Consider the following 18028-nt stretch of genomic DNA (forward strand, 5'->3'; position numbering starts at 1 on the left):
GCTGGGATAGGCTCCAGCACCCCCCGCGACCCTAGTGAGGAGAAGCGGTACAGAAGATGGATGGATAGCCAAGTCTTGAAATCCTTCACACTCAACTATGCTATAAATATGTAATCCCTTGGCAATAAAATGGGTTATCCCAGCCCTCATTTTATTAGCTTGAGCTGAATAGTAACCAAGTTTCCCAAAATAGCTCAGAATAACGTTAGAGCATCGTTTGCAGTGTGTAAGAACTGTCAGCATTCTGATATTTGGTCCTTAATTTAAACTCACCATACTCATCACAGTGCTTCCTCATGGCACGAAAGTCTAGATTAATTGTTCAACAAGTGTATGTGATGGTACAATTTACAAATAGCATGACTTTTATCAAGTTTTCTTTTTTTTTTTTAGAAAATCTTTAATGGTGAATTTTGAAATGCCCCTCCATGAGTCGTCACCTTATCGTGGTGTGGATGGGATTTGAGCTGAGATGCTTTCAGGGATGATATCCTGCCCTAAGTGGAGAAGTTAAAGTGTCATAGAATTTGAATCTTTTTTATGAGTGACGGAAGAATGCAACGGGAGAGTGACAGGCAGATCAGCGCAGCATCTGCACTGATGCAAACTTCGTATGCATCTGTCGTGGTGAAGAAGGAGCTGAGCCAAAATGTGAAGCTCTCAATTTACTGGTCTACACCATCACTTATGATAAAAAGCTATGGTTCATGCCCCCCCCCCAAAAAAAATGGAACAAGATCCCAAATACAAATGCCCGAACTGAGTTTCCTTTGCAAGATAGGGTGAGATCGGTTAACCGGGGGCATCTCTGAGTCGAGTCGCTGCTCCTTCACAATGAGAGGAGCGGGATGAGGTGGCTCGGGTATTTGACTAGGATGTGGTGGGGATGCCTCCCTGGCGTGGCTTTCCCGGCCCGTACCACCGGGAAGAAACACCAGGGAAGACCCAGGACACACTGAAGAGACACATTCTCCTGGCAGGCCTGGGAACGCCTTTGGATCTCGCCCCGGAAGAGCTGTATGAAGTGGCTAGGGAAAAGGAAGTCTGGGCGTCTCGGCTAAAGCTGCTGGCCCGCAACCCGACACGACATGTATGGAGTCTGTTTGCATAAGCGGAAGTAAACAAACGGATAGATGAAGTTGATCTCATTTTTAAACCCACTAAGACCTGCCATTTTGAGTGTGTAGTTATTTTATATCCAAACACAGACCAAACAAGTCTTAAATGATGACTAATGCAAAAATGTGTATTAGTAAAGACAAAAGAGATGGCACCCACTGAAACAAAGAAAAAAAACTTTTTCATCAAATGGGGAAAACAAAACCTCTTAAAAAATAGATTTATTGAAATTTAAAAGTGCCCTATTTAGATTGTCTCATTTGAAATCAGGTAAATACACAACACCACATATACATATAAAAGCAGCCAGGGCACTGATACAAGACAATCCGTTAAACAACAAATTTACAATAATTAAAAAAATGGTAAATGGAAAACTTATATAGCGCTTTATTTCTACCATATTGTGCCCAAAGCGCTTTACAAAGCCTCCAATTCACCCATTCACACACACGCTGCTGCCAGGTGGGAGAAAATTAGGGTTCAACATCTTGCTCAAGATTCTTCAACATTGATGTCACAAGGGTTGAGGAGAAAACAGTACAATTAGCACAAACATGCAAGTGTGTACGTTTACATGCACAGAAAAGTAATAAATTATACTGCATCTCCAACCACAATGTGCACCATAAAAAAGGGAAAAATATGTACTGCACCTTTTAAAACACTTCAAAGCACCCAAGGTTTCAGGAATGATTTGATCAAAGGGATACTTTACTAATCAGCTTGTGAATGTTAGGTGATTGGTTGTTACCTGAGCCCTCAACACATGTGATGTCATTTTCAGTCACAGCAAGTGGCAAAAGGGGTTTCTAAAATATGAAAAATATTGAAGGACTCAAATTCATTTTAGACTAAATATCAACATTTTACTGCAGAAAATTGTAAAATTAGTTAAGTATTCTTTTAAGATCAGATTCTGTTGTTATGCAACATACACCTTGGAAATTGTGCATTTGTGTAGCAACAGAGAGAACCAATTCAATATGTTATATGCAGGGACACAGATTATGAGCATTGAAGGTGAATGCCAAGTTGTTCCCAAAAGTCGAGCAATAATATGGAAATTCAAACTAAATCTCAACAAGGGAAAAAAAATCTGATGGCCCTTGAATGCATCTTTAAAAATGTGACCAGAACAGCACGTTGTAACTTTCTCTTAAATATGGTTGCTTGGAAAAAAAAAAAAAAAGGACAGTAGAATCCCATTAAAATGTCATTCCCTTTAAAACTCACTTTGTCAGTTTCAAAGGTTCAAGACAATAGTATATTGGCATGAACAAGTGCAATTTGCAAATAAATTAAGACGACAGTGACAAAGGTGTAAGATAAAAATAATCGTCTGCAATATGTAAGCGGTATGAAAAATGGACGGATGTGTATAGATGGATGACTGATTCTGAAAACTGCATTTTACATGAGTAACATTATTGTATTAAAAAAAAAAAAAACAAGTACAGCCGACCTGTGGATTTCCAAGTAAGAATAAAATAAACTATATAAATCTTCTACATAGTATAATTATGTCAAGAAAGTAGTCTTGATATTTTCCACTTTTCAATTCATGGTCTTTAAATTAAATTATGCATACCAAAAAAAAAACATATAGCCATACAAACTTTTAGCCAGAATTGGTCAAATATTAAAAAAATATTTCTTCAATTACATTATTGTAACATAAATGTGACCAATAGCGCATGACACAGGAGTGGAATTTCACGCCCGTCCCATTCCACTGCCACAGAAAAAGAAAATCCTGTACCGTCCTGGACCATAGTAAAAAAAAAAAAAAAAAAATACAATAAAAAATACAGTCCTGTCCCAGTGAAAAAGACTCCCATGTGCATTCTGCTCTTGTTCAGATGACTCCCACAGTTTCCAATTTGGAAGGTAGCTACATAAAAAAATTAAATAATTTAAAACAAAAAAAATAAAGTTACATTTCACTTATTTATTGAACAGTTTCTCCCTCTTCCTCATGGGCTTTCCGAGTTTTTTTTTTCTTTATCAGTACTAGCCAGGCCAGTCACGATAACTAATTTTTCTGGACGATATATTTTACGATAGCATTGTTGTTGTTTTTGTTTGTTTTGAAATACCACTGCTTTAGTGATGTTGCAAAAATAATTGACGTAATCCTTTTCAAGTGCATTTCAGTACATTTGTGCCTAAATTGACAGTAGACAAGATTTAAATACATATTCATACTTTTTTATATTTTGATTAACATGAGATTTCTGTAATGAAAAATATGTACATTGGCTCAACAGCAGCATTGGAGACCAGATTCAATAATTGTGGCACCTAAAATGGATATCCGGTGCCGGTTGCCAATCTCTTTAAGCTGCCGGCCGACGTAACAAATGTTCACAGCACCCATCGTGCATAAACAAGCAAAAAGAGCAGTGTAGATGATATCTGTTAGCATCATCTGGCATTAGCGCTACTTGCTTTTTAGCACTACTGACTGCTCCGCATCATTAATAAATCCAAGCGAACCAAACGTAAACAGTCAAACCAAACTGTTTAAACGGGTTTCAAAAGCTGTTCCACCTCACCCCTAATGTGAACGCATGCATGTGAATAAACATACTTGCACAGAAGCAAGCAAGTTGACTGGCAGAAGCGCCAGTAAGGCACTGCGACTGAATAGTGGTCACGTCTGTAAACAAACATGCATGTCAATTCCCATTTATCGAGTCTGAAAAATATATCGTGTCCATTTTTTCCTCATGGAGGAATAAATCAATATAGCAATAATTGTGGCAGGCCTACCTACTGGATAATGCCACTTCCAATTGCTCCCGTGAACTTTTAATCTTTTTAAAGGTAAAGTTGAATCCCATCCCGTGGGATCATAAATATTAAGACTTTATCGTAACTCTCTAAAACAGGGGTGTCAAACTCCAGTGCAGGAGGGCCGCTTTCCTGCATGCTTTCAATCTCTCCCGGCTGCAACTCACCTGATTCAAATAATCAGCTCATCAGCAAATTGTGAAGAAGCCTGATAAGTATCCTGTGCTACAACCTTTACAAAGGCATATTAAGAGTAGCGCAAATCAAAGTTTTTGCACATTAAGTATAACATGGCTAAGGGAAGTTAAACATTTGCTTCCATCGTCTCTCTCTCTCAAAATAAAAAAAAAAGTTCAGGACCCTTTGCGACGTCTAGGTTTGGTAATATGTAGAAAGCGAGTGAATGCACACAGTGACTTTTTGAAAATCAACGCACATAATCTTTGTAAGCCATATAACATGTATGGAGAGGGAACCAGTTGTCTGTCTTTGGCACTTGAAACAGCGCACGTAGCAGCTTTTCTCAAGTCCAAAAAGTGTGTAAGAAATGTTCCAGGATTTGCGTCACTAAGGATCCATCAAATCCAAACTTCAAGATTTCAGCTTTGACGTCATCCTCCTGGAGTCAAATGCACTTTCCCAGCCTTGCCTGCTTTTTCAAACGCACGCCTTCAATGTCTGTTCTGCTCATCGATTGGATAGTTTGTGTATGGTGCTGCTATTCAGCTTTGTAGTTGGTGCGGAATCTCTCCAGAAGGGCTCTTAGAACATTTCCTGGGATCTGTTGGTGTTTGTCTATTAGGGACTGCACTGCCTGTTTTACCTGCAGGGAAACGGATAAAAAAAAAGAAAAGAAATTACGTCTCAACACAACTCATCATTACCATATGTGCATGGAACTCTGATTTATTGACATTCAGCGTGATCTGAAATACAGTTTAGGATTTTAGTATTCAATCCATGAAAAGGATCAAAATGAACAGTCGTGATGGTGACTAACAGAATGTTATGGTGTCTATTTAAGGAAGACTAATTTGGACAATCGTGTGACACTTATTGTTCATGAATGCTATCTTTGAGGCCATTACGGTAAAATTGAGTGCATTACTTGGCTGCAGCCAGCAATGGAACTGGAGATTGAGTTTCTTTTGTTGTAATGTGCAGTTGCATTTTTGTTTTTCTTTTGTCACAAAACATTCAATGCTGTTACATTTGCTGAACAAGAGATTATTTTTGAAAGAGAAATCTTTAGTGTTTTCTGACACCCAAAGCTCCTATCAAAGCTGTGCTTTCTGAGTCACTGCTCTTTGTGAAAAGAGCTGTTAGGAATAAGCAGTGGATCAAAGTCAATCTATGATTTTCCTCGGCTTCTAGGTGTGACACACATGACAATGTCCCGCTTAGCTGGGTTCTAAGGTAACGGTCAGTAGCGATGTCTGATGCGCCAATTTTGCAAACACTCATAAAGCAGTTTATAATCCAGCCATCCATTTTCAATATCAAAGAGCGAGTACTTGAGGAGTTATTTTAAATCCCTCTTGAGTTCTTCTAGACAGGTCATGCTCCCGCTGCAATACAATTGGCTGATGCATCCAGGCAAGGACTGCATGCTGCACCCAATCATAATGCAGCTGGGTCTGACCTGTCTCGAACTCATAAAAGATAAATCATAAAAAATTTATTTTATACAGTACTGTGCCCGTGTGGCCAAGGTGCAGCATTTGCTTGATGGAATGTGACAAACACTTTCATTCTTTTAAATTCAACGTAATTATGTCATAATTGTACACTTTCATGAAGTAAATTATTATGCAGAGCTGTTTCTACTCATTAAAATACAAATTACAATCTTTTTTGCCGTTTTTGTTGGTTAGGCTGGAATGCATTCATAATATTTCCTGTCATTTCAATGGGAAAATATGATTTACGAAATTACTCGTTTGAGTAATGAGCGTGGTACAAATTAAACTTGTATCTCGAGGCACCACTGTAATTCACATTTGGAACAATATTTAGGCACACTCACGCCAGACAATCTATTACATAAAATTTGTGTGCCAATTCCAGACAGCATTGTCTCTCCACAGCAATGCACTTTGCCTTCTCCCAGCTAGTTAGAGATTTAAAACAGTTGTGTGCTTACTTTTTCTGCCAGCTCTGAAGCAGATACATTTGGGTCATAGGGGATTGGATCGCCAAGGAATGTCCGGAACTTCACTGGGAATCCACCATAAACAGGAGCTATCGGAAGACGAAATGTCTCATACATCCAACGGAAAAATCCTGGCCAGTAAGACATGGAGAATTAGAACATTGATGTCTGTTGTGATTAACAAAATAATAATATTTACCACAGTTAATTATTCAATAATGGCAATTGAAATTAGGTATGAACAATTAATCAAATTAAAATCAACATTGCAATGTAGTAAAGTGCAATTCTCAAATTTCAAATGCAATCAAGGGGAAAAAAACTGCTTCATTCTATTTAATTCGTTTATAGACGTTTTTTTTTTTAGCTCAAGAGGTGTGGTCCACAAGTTTCAATACTATTATGTCAATAAATGTAATGGGCTGAAGTGATTAAGCCACAGATGTGTTTACATTATTGTTGTAGTCTGATTTATGACTTACTGATTAATGTTTATGCCGCTTGTTTGGTAGATTTTCTGAAGCCGCCAAAGTGAAATAAACTCGCCGTCATATTCATTCACGGTTCATTGGCCTTAATTTTAGAATAAGACTAACCTATAAGACCAAAACAGTTATGTTTCATAAATCGATATTGTTGTAATACAGATAAATTTATTGCTTGTTTCTTAAAAAATAATATACAGGAAGAGGACCTTAAAAAAGGGTATGTGAAATCGCAATGGACACATTGAGGAAAAAAATTGTAAACAGATTATTTTTCAAAACGGTCGCTCTAATAACAAAAACTCCACTTAACCAATAAAGTACAATTGTGTAGCCCCAAATGGAAACAAAAAACAAACATGTATGACGTGAAAATGGAAAATTTGAAGTTTGACAACAAGCCTACAGTACATACTTTTTTGTGCATTATTTTACATAAATAATAATGCGGTTAAGTTCTACAGGTGACATTTTTTAGTCAACTATGCTGCCCACATTTTGACTACTTTCAGTACTTTACATAGCATACAGAAGTTTGATCCAAATAATTGCCCAGTGGATGTTTGCTCTCTTCAGCTGCTCGTGATATGGCTGCTGGTGAACAGACGTGAAATAAATGTTTGATGATGAATCAAAAAGATTGTTAAATAATTCTAGCCAAACACTTCATCACTTACTCAGTGTTCCCAAAGATCTGAAGCCTTCTCTGACATTTTGCGTAAACATTGGAATTATGGCCTGAAACAGAAAGTATGGGTGGAAGAAGCTGAAATCTGATCATAATACATCACTGTGCAACTTTCATGCAGCCCTATGGCAAGCAAGCGAGTGCTAACTATAGGCCGGTCCCAAGCCCGGGTATATATGCACAGGGTTGCTTCAGGAAGGGCATCCGGCTTAAAACGTTGGCAAGGGCAAGGCAAGACAATTTTATTTATAGAGCACATTTCATGCACAACGCAACTCAATGTGCTTCACACAAGCAAAGACAATACCTACAAGCAATTACAAACAACTGTTAACAACAGTCAGAAGCAAAGCAAAAAAAAAATGAAAGTCACTTACAAAAATTACTAAAACGTACCTTGACAACATTTAACATAAAACATTAAAAACATTTCAAAGTAAAGTAAAGAAATAAAAGTGGGTTACTAAAATATTTAAAAATAAATTAAAATTGTTTAGAGGACCTTAATCAAAGGTTTGAGAAAATAGCAGAGTTTTTACCCAGGATTTAAAAGCATTTGCATTCGGGCAGACTTTGTTTCTGTTGGGAGCTTATTCCATTTGTCTGCAGCGTAATTGCTAAATGCAGCTTCACCATGTCTACTTTGAACTCTGGGCTCCACTAACTGACCGAAGTCCTATTCAGTGATTAATAGAAAAGTAGAAGATTACTGACAGCATTCGTCAATAGATGATTACAACAATCTTTTGAGAGATCTTCAACTCAATTAAAATCAGGCAATAAAATTTCTTTACACTGAAATAATGATTTCAAAATGGTCACAACTCCGCCGCATATTCTGACACTGCGACATTTGTCAATCTAAAATTCCCTGGTGTTGCCCAAGTCATAATAGAGGTTTGTAACCTTCTGTTAGCCGTGCATTGCTAAGGATATGATGTCATTTGTCAATAGTACTTTGTTAACTAGTGATCGAATATTAAAAAGAGCTAATATTAGAGCATTAACGGAAGACACTGGATGCTCAGACGTTGACAAGTTATCCTAACTCAGTTAGTGACTCGAGACTTACATCTCAGGTCTTTAGCTGACTTTCTGCCACTTGTAATCTTAGGAATACCGCAAGCTTCGCTAGCTTTGTTGGGTCCTGACTTATTCTGGGGACAAACTTTGATTGTAGCGCATATGCAGTCTGGACCCAGAACACATCATACCGGACTGGAGTTAAGTTTATTCAAAGAGCAAAGACGGAGATCGGCAGGTTGGTGGAGTCAGACGTTTGGTTCATCTCGGGGTGGGTGTGAATGGGGATCAGTTTTAAGACGCGAGAACATGAGGGATGGAAGTGGTGTCAGTTAAATTCCAATATTGGCAAGGTCTTGTCTGTGAAATTTGGGAGGGAGTTTGGGGACGATGTACAGCCCAGGGTTGTTGGGGCCCAGAGGTTTGGGCCAATGAGACAATCTGTTTCGGAGGGAGGGGTGTGAGGGATTGATTTTCATTGTGTGCTTGTTGGTCCTTCGAAGTGGAGACAGAATCATATCTTTTCTGCTGTTGCACATAAACATGGCCTTTGGGTTTGGGAATGTGGCGTCCCATGACGCACACTTTGGACAACGTCGCCAGTCAGTAATTTGATTCCCGGCTTATTAAGGGGATCATCCAGCCAGGATGGTCCATTTTTCAATAATAAGGTCAATTTTATGTATCCTTACGCACTTAGCCTGTATTTTCTATTTCATCAATTTGTTTCGGAGAAAACAATTTTTAAAAAAACTAAGGCGTTTAAAAATGCCTCCTGGTAACGAGGATTATGGTCACGCCCCTTCCCTGCCCTCCAAGTCTTGGTGGGAGTCACAGCAGGTACCGATCAAAATGTGTCCATTCAAAGTCATTATAAATACTTCGCTAATAACAGGACTAACCAGCCCCAAAATGTATGTGGACATCTCCACTTGGGCCCACTTCAACCACTGAAAAAAATAAATAAATAAATAACAATGAGCCTTTCCTTGGCTGATTTAAAAGAGATCGAGGAAATGAGCAGCTGTCATGCAGCTCCCCTCATGTCTTGTCTGATTTATTTAACAAAGATTGCGGGAGGCTTTTTGTACGGTTAATTGTTCATAGGTCGTCATATATTACAATTTCAGCCACAAGCGTGAGCTTGACTTACTTTTTTTATTTTTTAGTTTGTGGAAGTGATCACATGAGCTCACGTTTGATGTCCATAAATCCAAACTATTTTGCAGAACACTATCATACTTTCAAAGGTAGAAGCGGACAAGAGTAGAAATGCGAATTTGCATTTTGGTGGCGATCGGTCGCCGTTTTAGACAACAGAAATGACAGAGCAATATTACCTCGCTTGCCTCCCTGCTGTGACGTAGACAGGTGAGACAGGAAAAATTAACAAGTTGAGCTCCAAAGGGGGCGTGCCAATTTGTTGCAAAATTCATCACATAAAAAGCCCTTAAATCACTACAGAGTCTTTTAGAGGAGGGGGGTGATTTTAATACTGATTTCATTTTTTTTCATGCAAACGTATTCAGTATATCTTTTTTTTCAGAACATCAAGTGCCAATGTTAAGATCAACTGACTGTTCTTATAAGATAAATCCCAATGCATTGGAAAAGATGATGACATTGCCAAAAATGGAAAAATTGTCAATAACATTGACCGACTGAGAAGCTCAGGTGCTTCCAAACTATTTTGACCGCGACATTATCCGGCTGAAGCGCTCATCCCCTTGCCGGACAGACTGTAGGCAGAGTTCTGCTAAAAAATACCTTTGCGTGCGGAGATTGCATCTTGTGAAAATCAATAAAGTCTTGCTTCAGTATCTGTTTATGAAAATCGACTTCCACCACCAAAGCGTGATGTTGCTCACAAAGAATAGTTCACAGCAAATACCCAAATTTGTTTGCAAGGTTCTTTTTGTAACTATGAACCTAGCCTGAGTGAAACATATTTAAAACTAAAAGAAATATACAAATGGACATTTGAGAATATTACCCACCACTTTAGAGTCGATGGCAACCTGCGCAAAGCCTTTGCGTTTGCCCCAGAGAAGAGGGTAAGTTTCATCACTGAACAGAGCCTCCCTCACACCTCCTGGAGAGATCCCCAACAGGTGACCGCTCTTCAGTGCCTGGACACACTCCTCCTGGGGACCATGAATCACACTGAACACCTCCAACAGTAATTTGAACCCTGCAAGAACCAAAAAGAAAGAAATAATTGAAGGCAAAAAAAAGGAAAACAAGATATTAAATAAGACATCAACAAAGACATTATTCACTTCCGCTTATCTGAGGTCAGGTAGCGGGGGCAGTAGCATAAGCAGAGAAGATCACACTTTCCTCTTTGTCCCGATCGTCCTGAGGGATCTAGAGGCTTTCGCAAGCCAGCTAAGAGACATGGTCTCCCCAGCATGTCTTGCGTCATTCTCTACCACTGAGAAATGCCCAGATGACCTCACCAGGGAGGCATGCAGGTGGGATCTTAACAAGATGCCCAAGCCACCTAATCTGGTTCCTCTCAATGCGGAGGAGCAGCGACTAGCCTCTGAGCCCCTCCCGGATGACCGAGCTTCTCATTTATTCTCCAAAGGAGAGCTCAGACGACACCCTGCAAAGGAAACTAATTTCTGCCGCTTGTATTAGGGATCTTATTCTTTTGGTCATGACCCATAGCCCATGACTATAGATGAGGTTAGGAATGTAGATCAACACCTGGACAGCCTGAACCCTAGTTCAGCCTGTACTAGGGCGCCCAATACACCATAATCTCGGATAACCTTCCACAAGATCGTCCTGGGTACATGTAGACTGGTTGAGCAAACACCCATGCACACTCGAGGACCCTGCAGAGATTGTAGAGCTGCATCACAGCTGGGATACAAAAAACACACAGAATCCTGAATCTGATACTTGACCTCCTGGACCCTTCCTCTCAGGCACCCCTGAACAGACCTTAACAGGGAGGCTGTGGAGTGTGATCCTTCTGTAGTTGGAACACACCTGCCTTCATAAAAAGAGGGACCATCAAAACCAGTCTACCAATCCAGAGGCACTGTCCCGAATGTCCATGCAATGTTTCCTTTAGGAACTCTGGGCGGATATCATCCACATGGCTTTGCTACTGAGGAGCTTTTTTACCACCTCTGTGACTTCAACCCCAGAGATAGGAGAGCCCACTTCAGCGTCTCTGTACTCTGTGTTGCCAAAGGAAGGTGTGTTGGTGGAATTGAGGACGTCTTCAAAGCATTCTCCCCATCTCACAGGGTCAAGATCAGCAATGTCACATCGCCACTATACATAGTGTTAATGGTGAACCGCAAAATCTAATGACACGACCACGTAAATCATCAAACTGCAGCTTAAGGTGTCCTGGTGCCAAGAGCACATTTGGACACCCTTATTTTTTAACATGGTGTGTGTTATGGATAATACGTGACAAGCACAGATCACTGCTGTTTACCTTGGACCCCAAATGACAAGCTACAGGCCTGCCCTGAGCCAGAGACATGACAAGCCGTCTGACATACCCAAAGTGTGGTCAATTGCTTGTGAATTGATGAATAAGGCAGCTAGTAGCCGCAAGAACTAATGAGAATTTCACAACACTGACCATCGACACATACGTACGTCGCGGCAATACGCTACCGTTCAGCGAAAAGACAGGCTCTTCTCTCCCCCCATCGGTTATGAGGGACCCACTGGGGCTGCTGTGCTCCACGCCTCCCAAGCCCCACAAAGAGGGAGCAGTAAAGCTCTTGGTAGCGGTGGCCAGTCTGATGATGTTTTTCTTAAATATTTGGAACAATCACATCACGTTACGAGCGTAACAAGTTAACGTTCAGTGATTATTTCCGTAACATTAGGCAGCTCTGCGTTTTGCCACATAAAATCCCATTCGCAGTTTTGCATTTCAATACGTTTGATTGAGGTGCAAAATGCAAATTTAGACTTGCGATCTCTGATGCAAAAGCACTTTCAAGCCTTGATTATGTTTTGTGTCCATACAATATGGACTGAAATGCATTGGCTGAAATAATATAGAGACTCAAATAATGTTTTAAGTGGCCAAACAGAAAAAATACAGACACGTATATAATCGAGTTGTCACTGATAATAAACAGGATTCTGATAAGATTGGAGAAAGCAGTTGTCCACTATGTTAAAGACATTAAAATGTAAAAATGAAAAGCCAAATGCTTTAAATTATAACTTAATAGTCAGCGTTACTCTTGTAAACTTTGCATCTGTCAGAAATAGCACATACCTGGTATTTTGAAAAGGAAGTGGTCTGCTACAGAGTGGCAAGTTCGTCCTTTCTGGATAATGACATTGGCTAGGAAGTAGTAGTAATCAATCGGAATGGCTCCATGATAGTACACTATTAGTGCCGGTCCTTTGTCAGGTATCTTGTCCATTCCATGGATCTCATAGCCTGGCGTGAAGGAAAATTACACATGGCACAAGTTAACAAAGGCTGAAAACAAAGAATTAATCACACTACATTACAGCAACATTCCTGAATTTGTGATTTATTCTGAGTCTTATTCTGTGGTTATATGGTTATTTAACAAAATCTCTCTTCCTGACACGTTCTAGATTGCATGAGGTACTTAAAAAAGACATTACTCAGATATTGTTAAACATAGTAACTCATTTTGGGATGTCAAGTTCCAAGTACTACATGCATAACCTGATAATATTCAACTCAAATTGACTACACAGTACAAATTAACCAACTTCAAATGTTTTGTAGTCAATGCACAGATAATTGTCGATTAATATCATTGATGTTTTTCCGCAAATTTCTGTGCACGCTAATGTAAAAAATGAAAATAACTCAATGATGAGGGAAAAAACAGCTGTGCAAATGCTCCCACTTCTGCTGACTAAATGCACAAATCCCAACCCCAGCCTTGCTTATCTAAACACATGCAAATGCAATAAGAATTTGTACAACTCTGACGCCAATTCATGAAATTCAACTAAGGGTTGCTACTATACTGTATATAAAAGTAGTATATATTTTTTTGAAAAATAAAGGAGGAGGGAAGCATTGTCATGCCCTAATTGAGTAAGATTCCACCCAATTTAATCCTACCGTGCCATATAGCGCCATGTCCGTCCCATAAAGTTGCCAGAGTCTTTCTGGCGCCATCCCAAAGGTTGTTGCAATATGCCTCTCTCAACTGATTCTTCCTCTGTTAGAGGAAAAAAAAGGATGCAAAATGGGTCAACAACACTGTTGATAAAAACTTCAACAGCCGCAATGAGACAAAACTGCAAACAAGGCAACATACTCTAAAACATCCCAATCATATTAATTAGCCCATATGATTGACACTAATACCATCCATCCATTATCTAAGACGCTTCTCCTGACGAGGGTTGCGGGCGTGCAGTAGCCTATCCCGGCTGTCTTTGGGAAGTAGGTGGGGTACACGCTGAACTGGTTGCCAGCCAATCGCAGGGCATACACAGACAAACAAACATTTATACTCACAATCACACCTAGGGACAATTTTGAGTGTTCAATTAAGTGTGACGTGTGAATGTGTTACAAAATAGATGCAGGCATGGTGAGAACATGTGAACTCCATACAGGAAGACCGGAGCCCGGATTTGAACCCTGGACCTCTGCACTGTCAGGCGGACATGCTAAACCAGTCAACGGCTGTGCCACCACATTAATGAACATAACATTTGATTTGAAATTTTTTTTTAAAAATGTAATTTTTGAAACTAGACAAATCAAAAACCAAGTCAAAATCAGGGCAAAATTCATTGACATACATACATTCACACATATACACATAAATAAATTATACTACGTCAAGAGCCATATAAGGCTGCAACTACGTACATTTAATATATTCATCTTAATTTCATAATTAATTTCTTTTTTTAAATTATCATACCTTTATTAATAAACAGGAAATCATTTCATAGTGAGAAACTATCACTAATGTGCAAAAAATGTAGAGGAGAGGTGGGCCATGTGCCATTGTGAGGAAAACCTCCACCATCTACAAAATCATGGGTTACGTAAAAGCCACTGAGAAAAGTGTCACTTGAATCTTTCACACATAAACAATGAAGTGATCAAAAACCACAAAGACTCGTGTTTAGTTTCAAGAGCTGTTAATTCCTAAAAAAAGACATTGCGGGCAGTTTATCTCTTTATATGATACAGGACAATTCACTATAATGAGGAATAGTTCACTTTCTTTTTAACTGTGTGCTGTGCAACCTTCCTATACAAGCAAATCTGCTAAGACTACCAATGACACAAAACAGAATAGAAAAAAAAAAAAGATTATCAGACAAGGTGCACTAAAGTTAACTAAAAAATACAGTAAATGAATTTGCAACTACTGTGACTGATTTAAAAGTAAAGCTTTAGAGTAAATGTTGAATGTTTTTTTTTCATCTAATGAATTCAGGCAAATGTTATTTTAAAATAAAGCAAAGATACATCAAATATACTGCCAGTAAAAAAAAAATAATAACAATAATCTGAGTGACGCGGAGTTACTGAGGACGTTTCATGCGAATGGAAGCTAAACTCTAGATAATTGTTACGATTGCAACAGGCCACTTTTGACATTTTAGCATTTGCAATCATTGAGCAAAGCCTTCCATGAAGTAAATTTGTTGGTGAGTCATCACAGAAGATATGTTAACAGATGCACGATACACCTAAACCACGCTGATTGTTTAGTCATCACATTTTCTTCCAATTTTTCCCTTTTAAAGTATAAACCCAACAATGGGAACAGTGCTTGTCAAAGCTGGGTTTATACCAACTCAGACAGAGATAATTTAGTGTTTTGCTTTAAGATACTTCTGTCCGTCTTAAATTTTTTAAATGGCCTCGCCCCAGCGTAACTTTCTGAGGTCCTCCACCCCTAGGCACCCGCCCACTGCCTCAGGTCTGCAGACCAAATGCCGCTGGAGGTGCCGAGGACTAAGCGCAGCCTCAGGGGGGATCGCGCCTTTTCTGTTGTCAGTCCTTCCCAATGACCTCCCATTGAATGTTAGATAACCCCTCTCTCACTTTTAAACCCACTTTTAAAACCCATTTCAAGACACATATTTATTCTTTAGCTTTCGACTCAACATGTGTTTGTCATTGTTCTGCTGTTCTTCTGGTATCTAACGTAAATGTGTTTATGTGTTTTAATTTGTGTTTTAAATCTCCTGCTAAATTATATTACTTCATATGGAAAGCGCTTTGTTACAGCTCCAGCTATTGTGAAATGCGCTATATAAATAAAGTAGCATTGTATTGTATTGTATTAACATGTCAGAAAAAAGGCAGAAATGTTGATCATTGTCTTACAAAGTAAAATCAGATGTTTGCAAAAGTCTTATTTAAATTCAACCAGAATATAATCAGTGTGCTTTCATGAAGGCCTTTGTTCTTCCACAATTACCCGAGCATGTGTGGCGTGCGTGCCGAATAAGTGTAGCTTCATTTCATTAAACTAAACGACCACTCGCTGAAGTACAATACTAGCAATGAGTTTAGATTTTACAAAGGAGGTTGCACAACTGGTAAAAAAACCTCCAGATGGATACATGGTGTAGAAATAAAGATGGTCCCTGTCAATAACGTGCTTGCTCCTTAGCATCGGACTTAAAGTATCTCTCCAGCCAAGATGGCCCATTTTTCACCAACAAGCTGAGTTTATATGTTTTTTGATCACAAAACTGAAATTAGTGGACGTATTACAAACTCTCCATTGGAAATAATTTCAATGCGAATAACATCCAAAAACGGTGATCAATTGGCACCAAAATTCATGTGGACATCCTTACCTATGACCACTTCAACATAATAAAAGAATTAACCTCTTTGTGACTCATTTATAAGTGAATGAGAAACTGTGGAAGTGAGCAGAGCTACATATATGTATGCTGGGAGGATGTATACACTGCGTCTAATGCTGATCACGGTGAAGATGTGCGGGAGGCATAAAGCAGGTGTGATACTGGTTTGGCTGTCGTGTGTGTGTCTGACGTTGCTCACCACTGTCCATGGAATGCTCAGGGAGTTTGTGTGAATGCTTAGACTCATATAAAATTAGAGGGCACATTGGATGGCGGTAGTTTACTAGACACTTATTTGGGTCTGTCATTTAGGTACATCTATATTTGTTACCATGTACAATAATTAATAAAAGTGAAAACTAAGAAGGGATAGAATTCTATTTTTTTTTTTTTAAACCTCATCCTGCTCCTTTTTGGTTGCAAACGCTAAACTTAACTGCCACTTTTTTTGTCTTTCATTTTCTAGCTACCTTTTCTTTATGTTCAAATAAAGCAATCAATCAAAAAAAAGAAAATCAATCAACCACATACTGTGTGCTTCTTGCTTGATATTACCGTTTTGTTGTTCCTTTCCTACTTTGACTTACTGCAGCCCTTTTTTGAAAGACGAAAGACTAAGTCTAAAAAGACTTATCTTACATTTGCTCTATGCTTACTTCATCTTGCTTGGATCTCATTCAAAATCAATAAAGTTTTTATTGAAAGAACTGAGAAGCGTTGAAAGAATGAAAAGGTGTCTGTGGTTGAATACTGAGAAGAATTTGGACATCAGTGCATGAAACTAATTAAAAAGCATGTTCAAATGAATACTCTTAAACAGTGCAGTGTTTTTGCGTACCTTATAGACATGAAGAAAAAGAATCGAGAGGTAAAGGAGGATGACGATGAGGAAGGGCAGGATAAAGACAATTGCTAGAGGGGTGAAGACCCACAATAGGTATTCCAAAACACTCAGGTAGTCCTCCACCTGACCAAGGCCAACCCATTCCTCCAAGGCATGAAAGCCACAAACCTGTGAACAATGGTGGACATACAGTAGTTTCACCATGCAAAACCAAAATAAAATACCACAACAGTTACTCACTGTCTTACATACATAGACATGTTCAGACTAAACACAGACTTGTTGGCACCTCTCTGCTCATGAATTCAAAGACTGTAAACAACACAATCTGAAAAATTGCTGTGAGTGTCAACTTCCGATTTTAGGTTGCAAAGAGTCCAAGGAATAACGTAATATGGACTGTGCCAATTATGAGGTTGGTAATGTCTTACTAGGAAGGTGACTGTGTCCTCTGCTACCATCAGACTTGACTGGTTCCCAGCATTTGACATTGTTCCTTCAATGGAGATGTGGCTCCGGATTACTCAAATGATGATGATGATGATGCTTCGCGAGCATCTGCTTCTATAACCATGCAAACTAGGGAAGAGGGGGAAATGATAAAATTCGAGATTTAGAAATAGTTGTTAGGAGAGTTATGCAAATATTACTTTTCAGGTCATTGATTTGACGTCACATTTCACAATAACATTGTCTCATTTGACAGATACATTTTGAATGTTTACAAGGGGGTATTTTAGCAGAATGGTGAGGAAAGCAGAGAGACAAAAAATATTTCCTTATTAAATCTTACGGGTTATAATTACAACAAAAAACATGGTGAACCAGTGATGTGGTCATGTTAACTCACCGATAACGTTCGAAAATTAACTTCACGCGAGCAACACAAAACATAAACAAATTAATATAAGATTACCATATCAGGATACTCCGTCCGTAGAGACATTGAATGAAATGCAACGACATTTAACTAACAAATGCCCTCTTTGTAATTCCGGGTCCAGCACGCGTTGAGTGTAACACAGAAATTGGTCCTGGGTGGTGTCATCTTTTCCACAATAAAATGTTCCGTTGAGTGAAACATACGAACA

General features: G+C 39.0%; 1 protein-coding gene across 3 annotated transcripts; it reads right to left on the reverse strand.

Moving 5' to 3' along the window:
* Window positions 1-1323: 1323 nt before the first annotated feature.
* tmem68 (transmembrane protein 68) lies at window positions 1324-18011 on the reverse strand. Of its 3 annotated transcripts, none has more exons than XM_088311372.1 (9): window positions 17854-18009; window positions 17369-17516; window positions 16932-17105; window positions 13362-13461; window positions 12528-12695; window positions 10261-10454; window positions 7230-7290; window positions 6059-6198; window positions 1324-4738 (listed from the first exon to the last, which is right to left on the reverse strand). In XM_088311372.1, the coding sequence occupies exons 2-9, from the start codon at window positions 17426-17428 to the stop codon at window positions 4634-4636; spliced, it is 1002 nt and encodes a 333-aa protein (XP_088167498.1). In that variant the 5' UTR covers window positions 17429-17516; window positions 17854-18009; the 3' UTR covers window positions 1324-4633. The 3 variants fall into 3 exon arrangements, with proteins under 3 accessions (XP_088167498.1, XP_088167499.1, XP_088167500.1); XM_088311373.1 differs by having other exon boundaries at window positions 17788-17900; XM_088311374.1 differs by lacking the exon at window positions 16932-17105 and having other exon boundaries at window positions 17854-18011.
* Window positions 18012-18028: the final 17 nt, after the last annotated feature.

This window comes from Idiotropiscis lumnitzeri, chromosome 12 (assembly GCF_059441095.1).
Source record: "Idiotropiscis lumnitzeri isolate Australia: NSW breed Sydney's pygmy pipehorse chromosome 12, RoL_Ilum_1.0, whole genome shotgun sequence".
In the NCBI taxonomy this organism is placed as follows: Eukaryota; Metazoa; Chordata; class Actinopteri; order Syngnathiformes; family Syngnathidae; genus Idiotropiscis; species Idiotropiscis lumnitzeri.

What these genes read in the sequence shown, in the direction of transcription:
- tmem68 (XM_088311372.1), bottom strand. Translation starts at nt 17,428, where the DNA reads ATGTCAAATGCTGGGAACCAGTCAAGTCTGATGGTAGCAGAGGACACA. An exon ending in ACATGGCGCTATATGGCACG is followed by an intron (nt 12,696 to 13,361) that starts GTAGGATTAAAT and finishes CCTTCACGCCAG; the next exon opens with GCTATGAGATCCATGGAATG. An exon ending in TTGCCATCGACTCTAAAGTG is followed by an intron (nt 7,291 to 10,260) that starts GTGGGTAATATT and finishes TTTCTGTTTCAG; the next exon opens with GCCATAATTCCAATGTTTAC.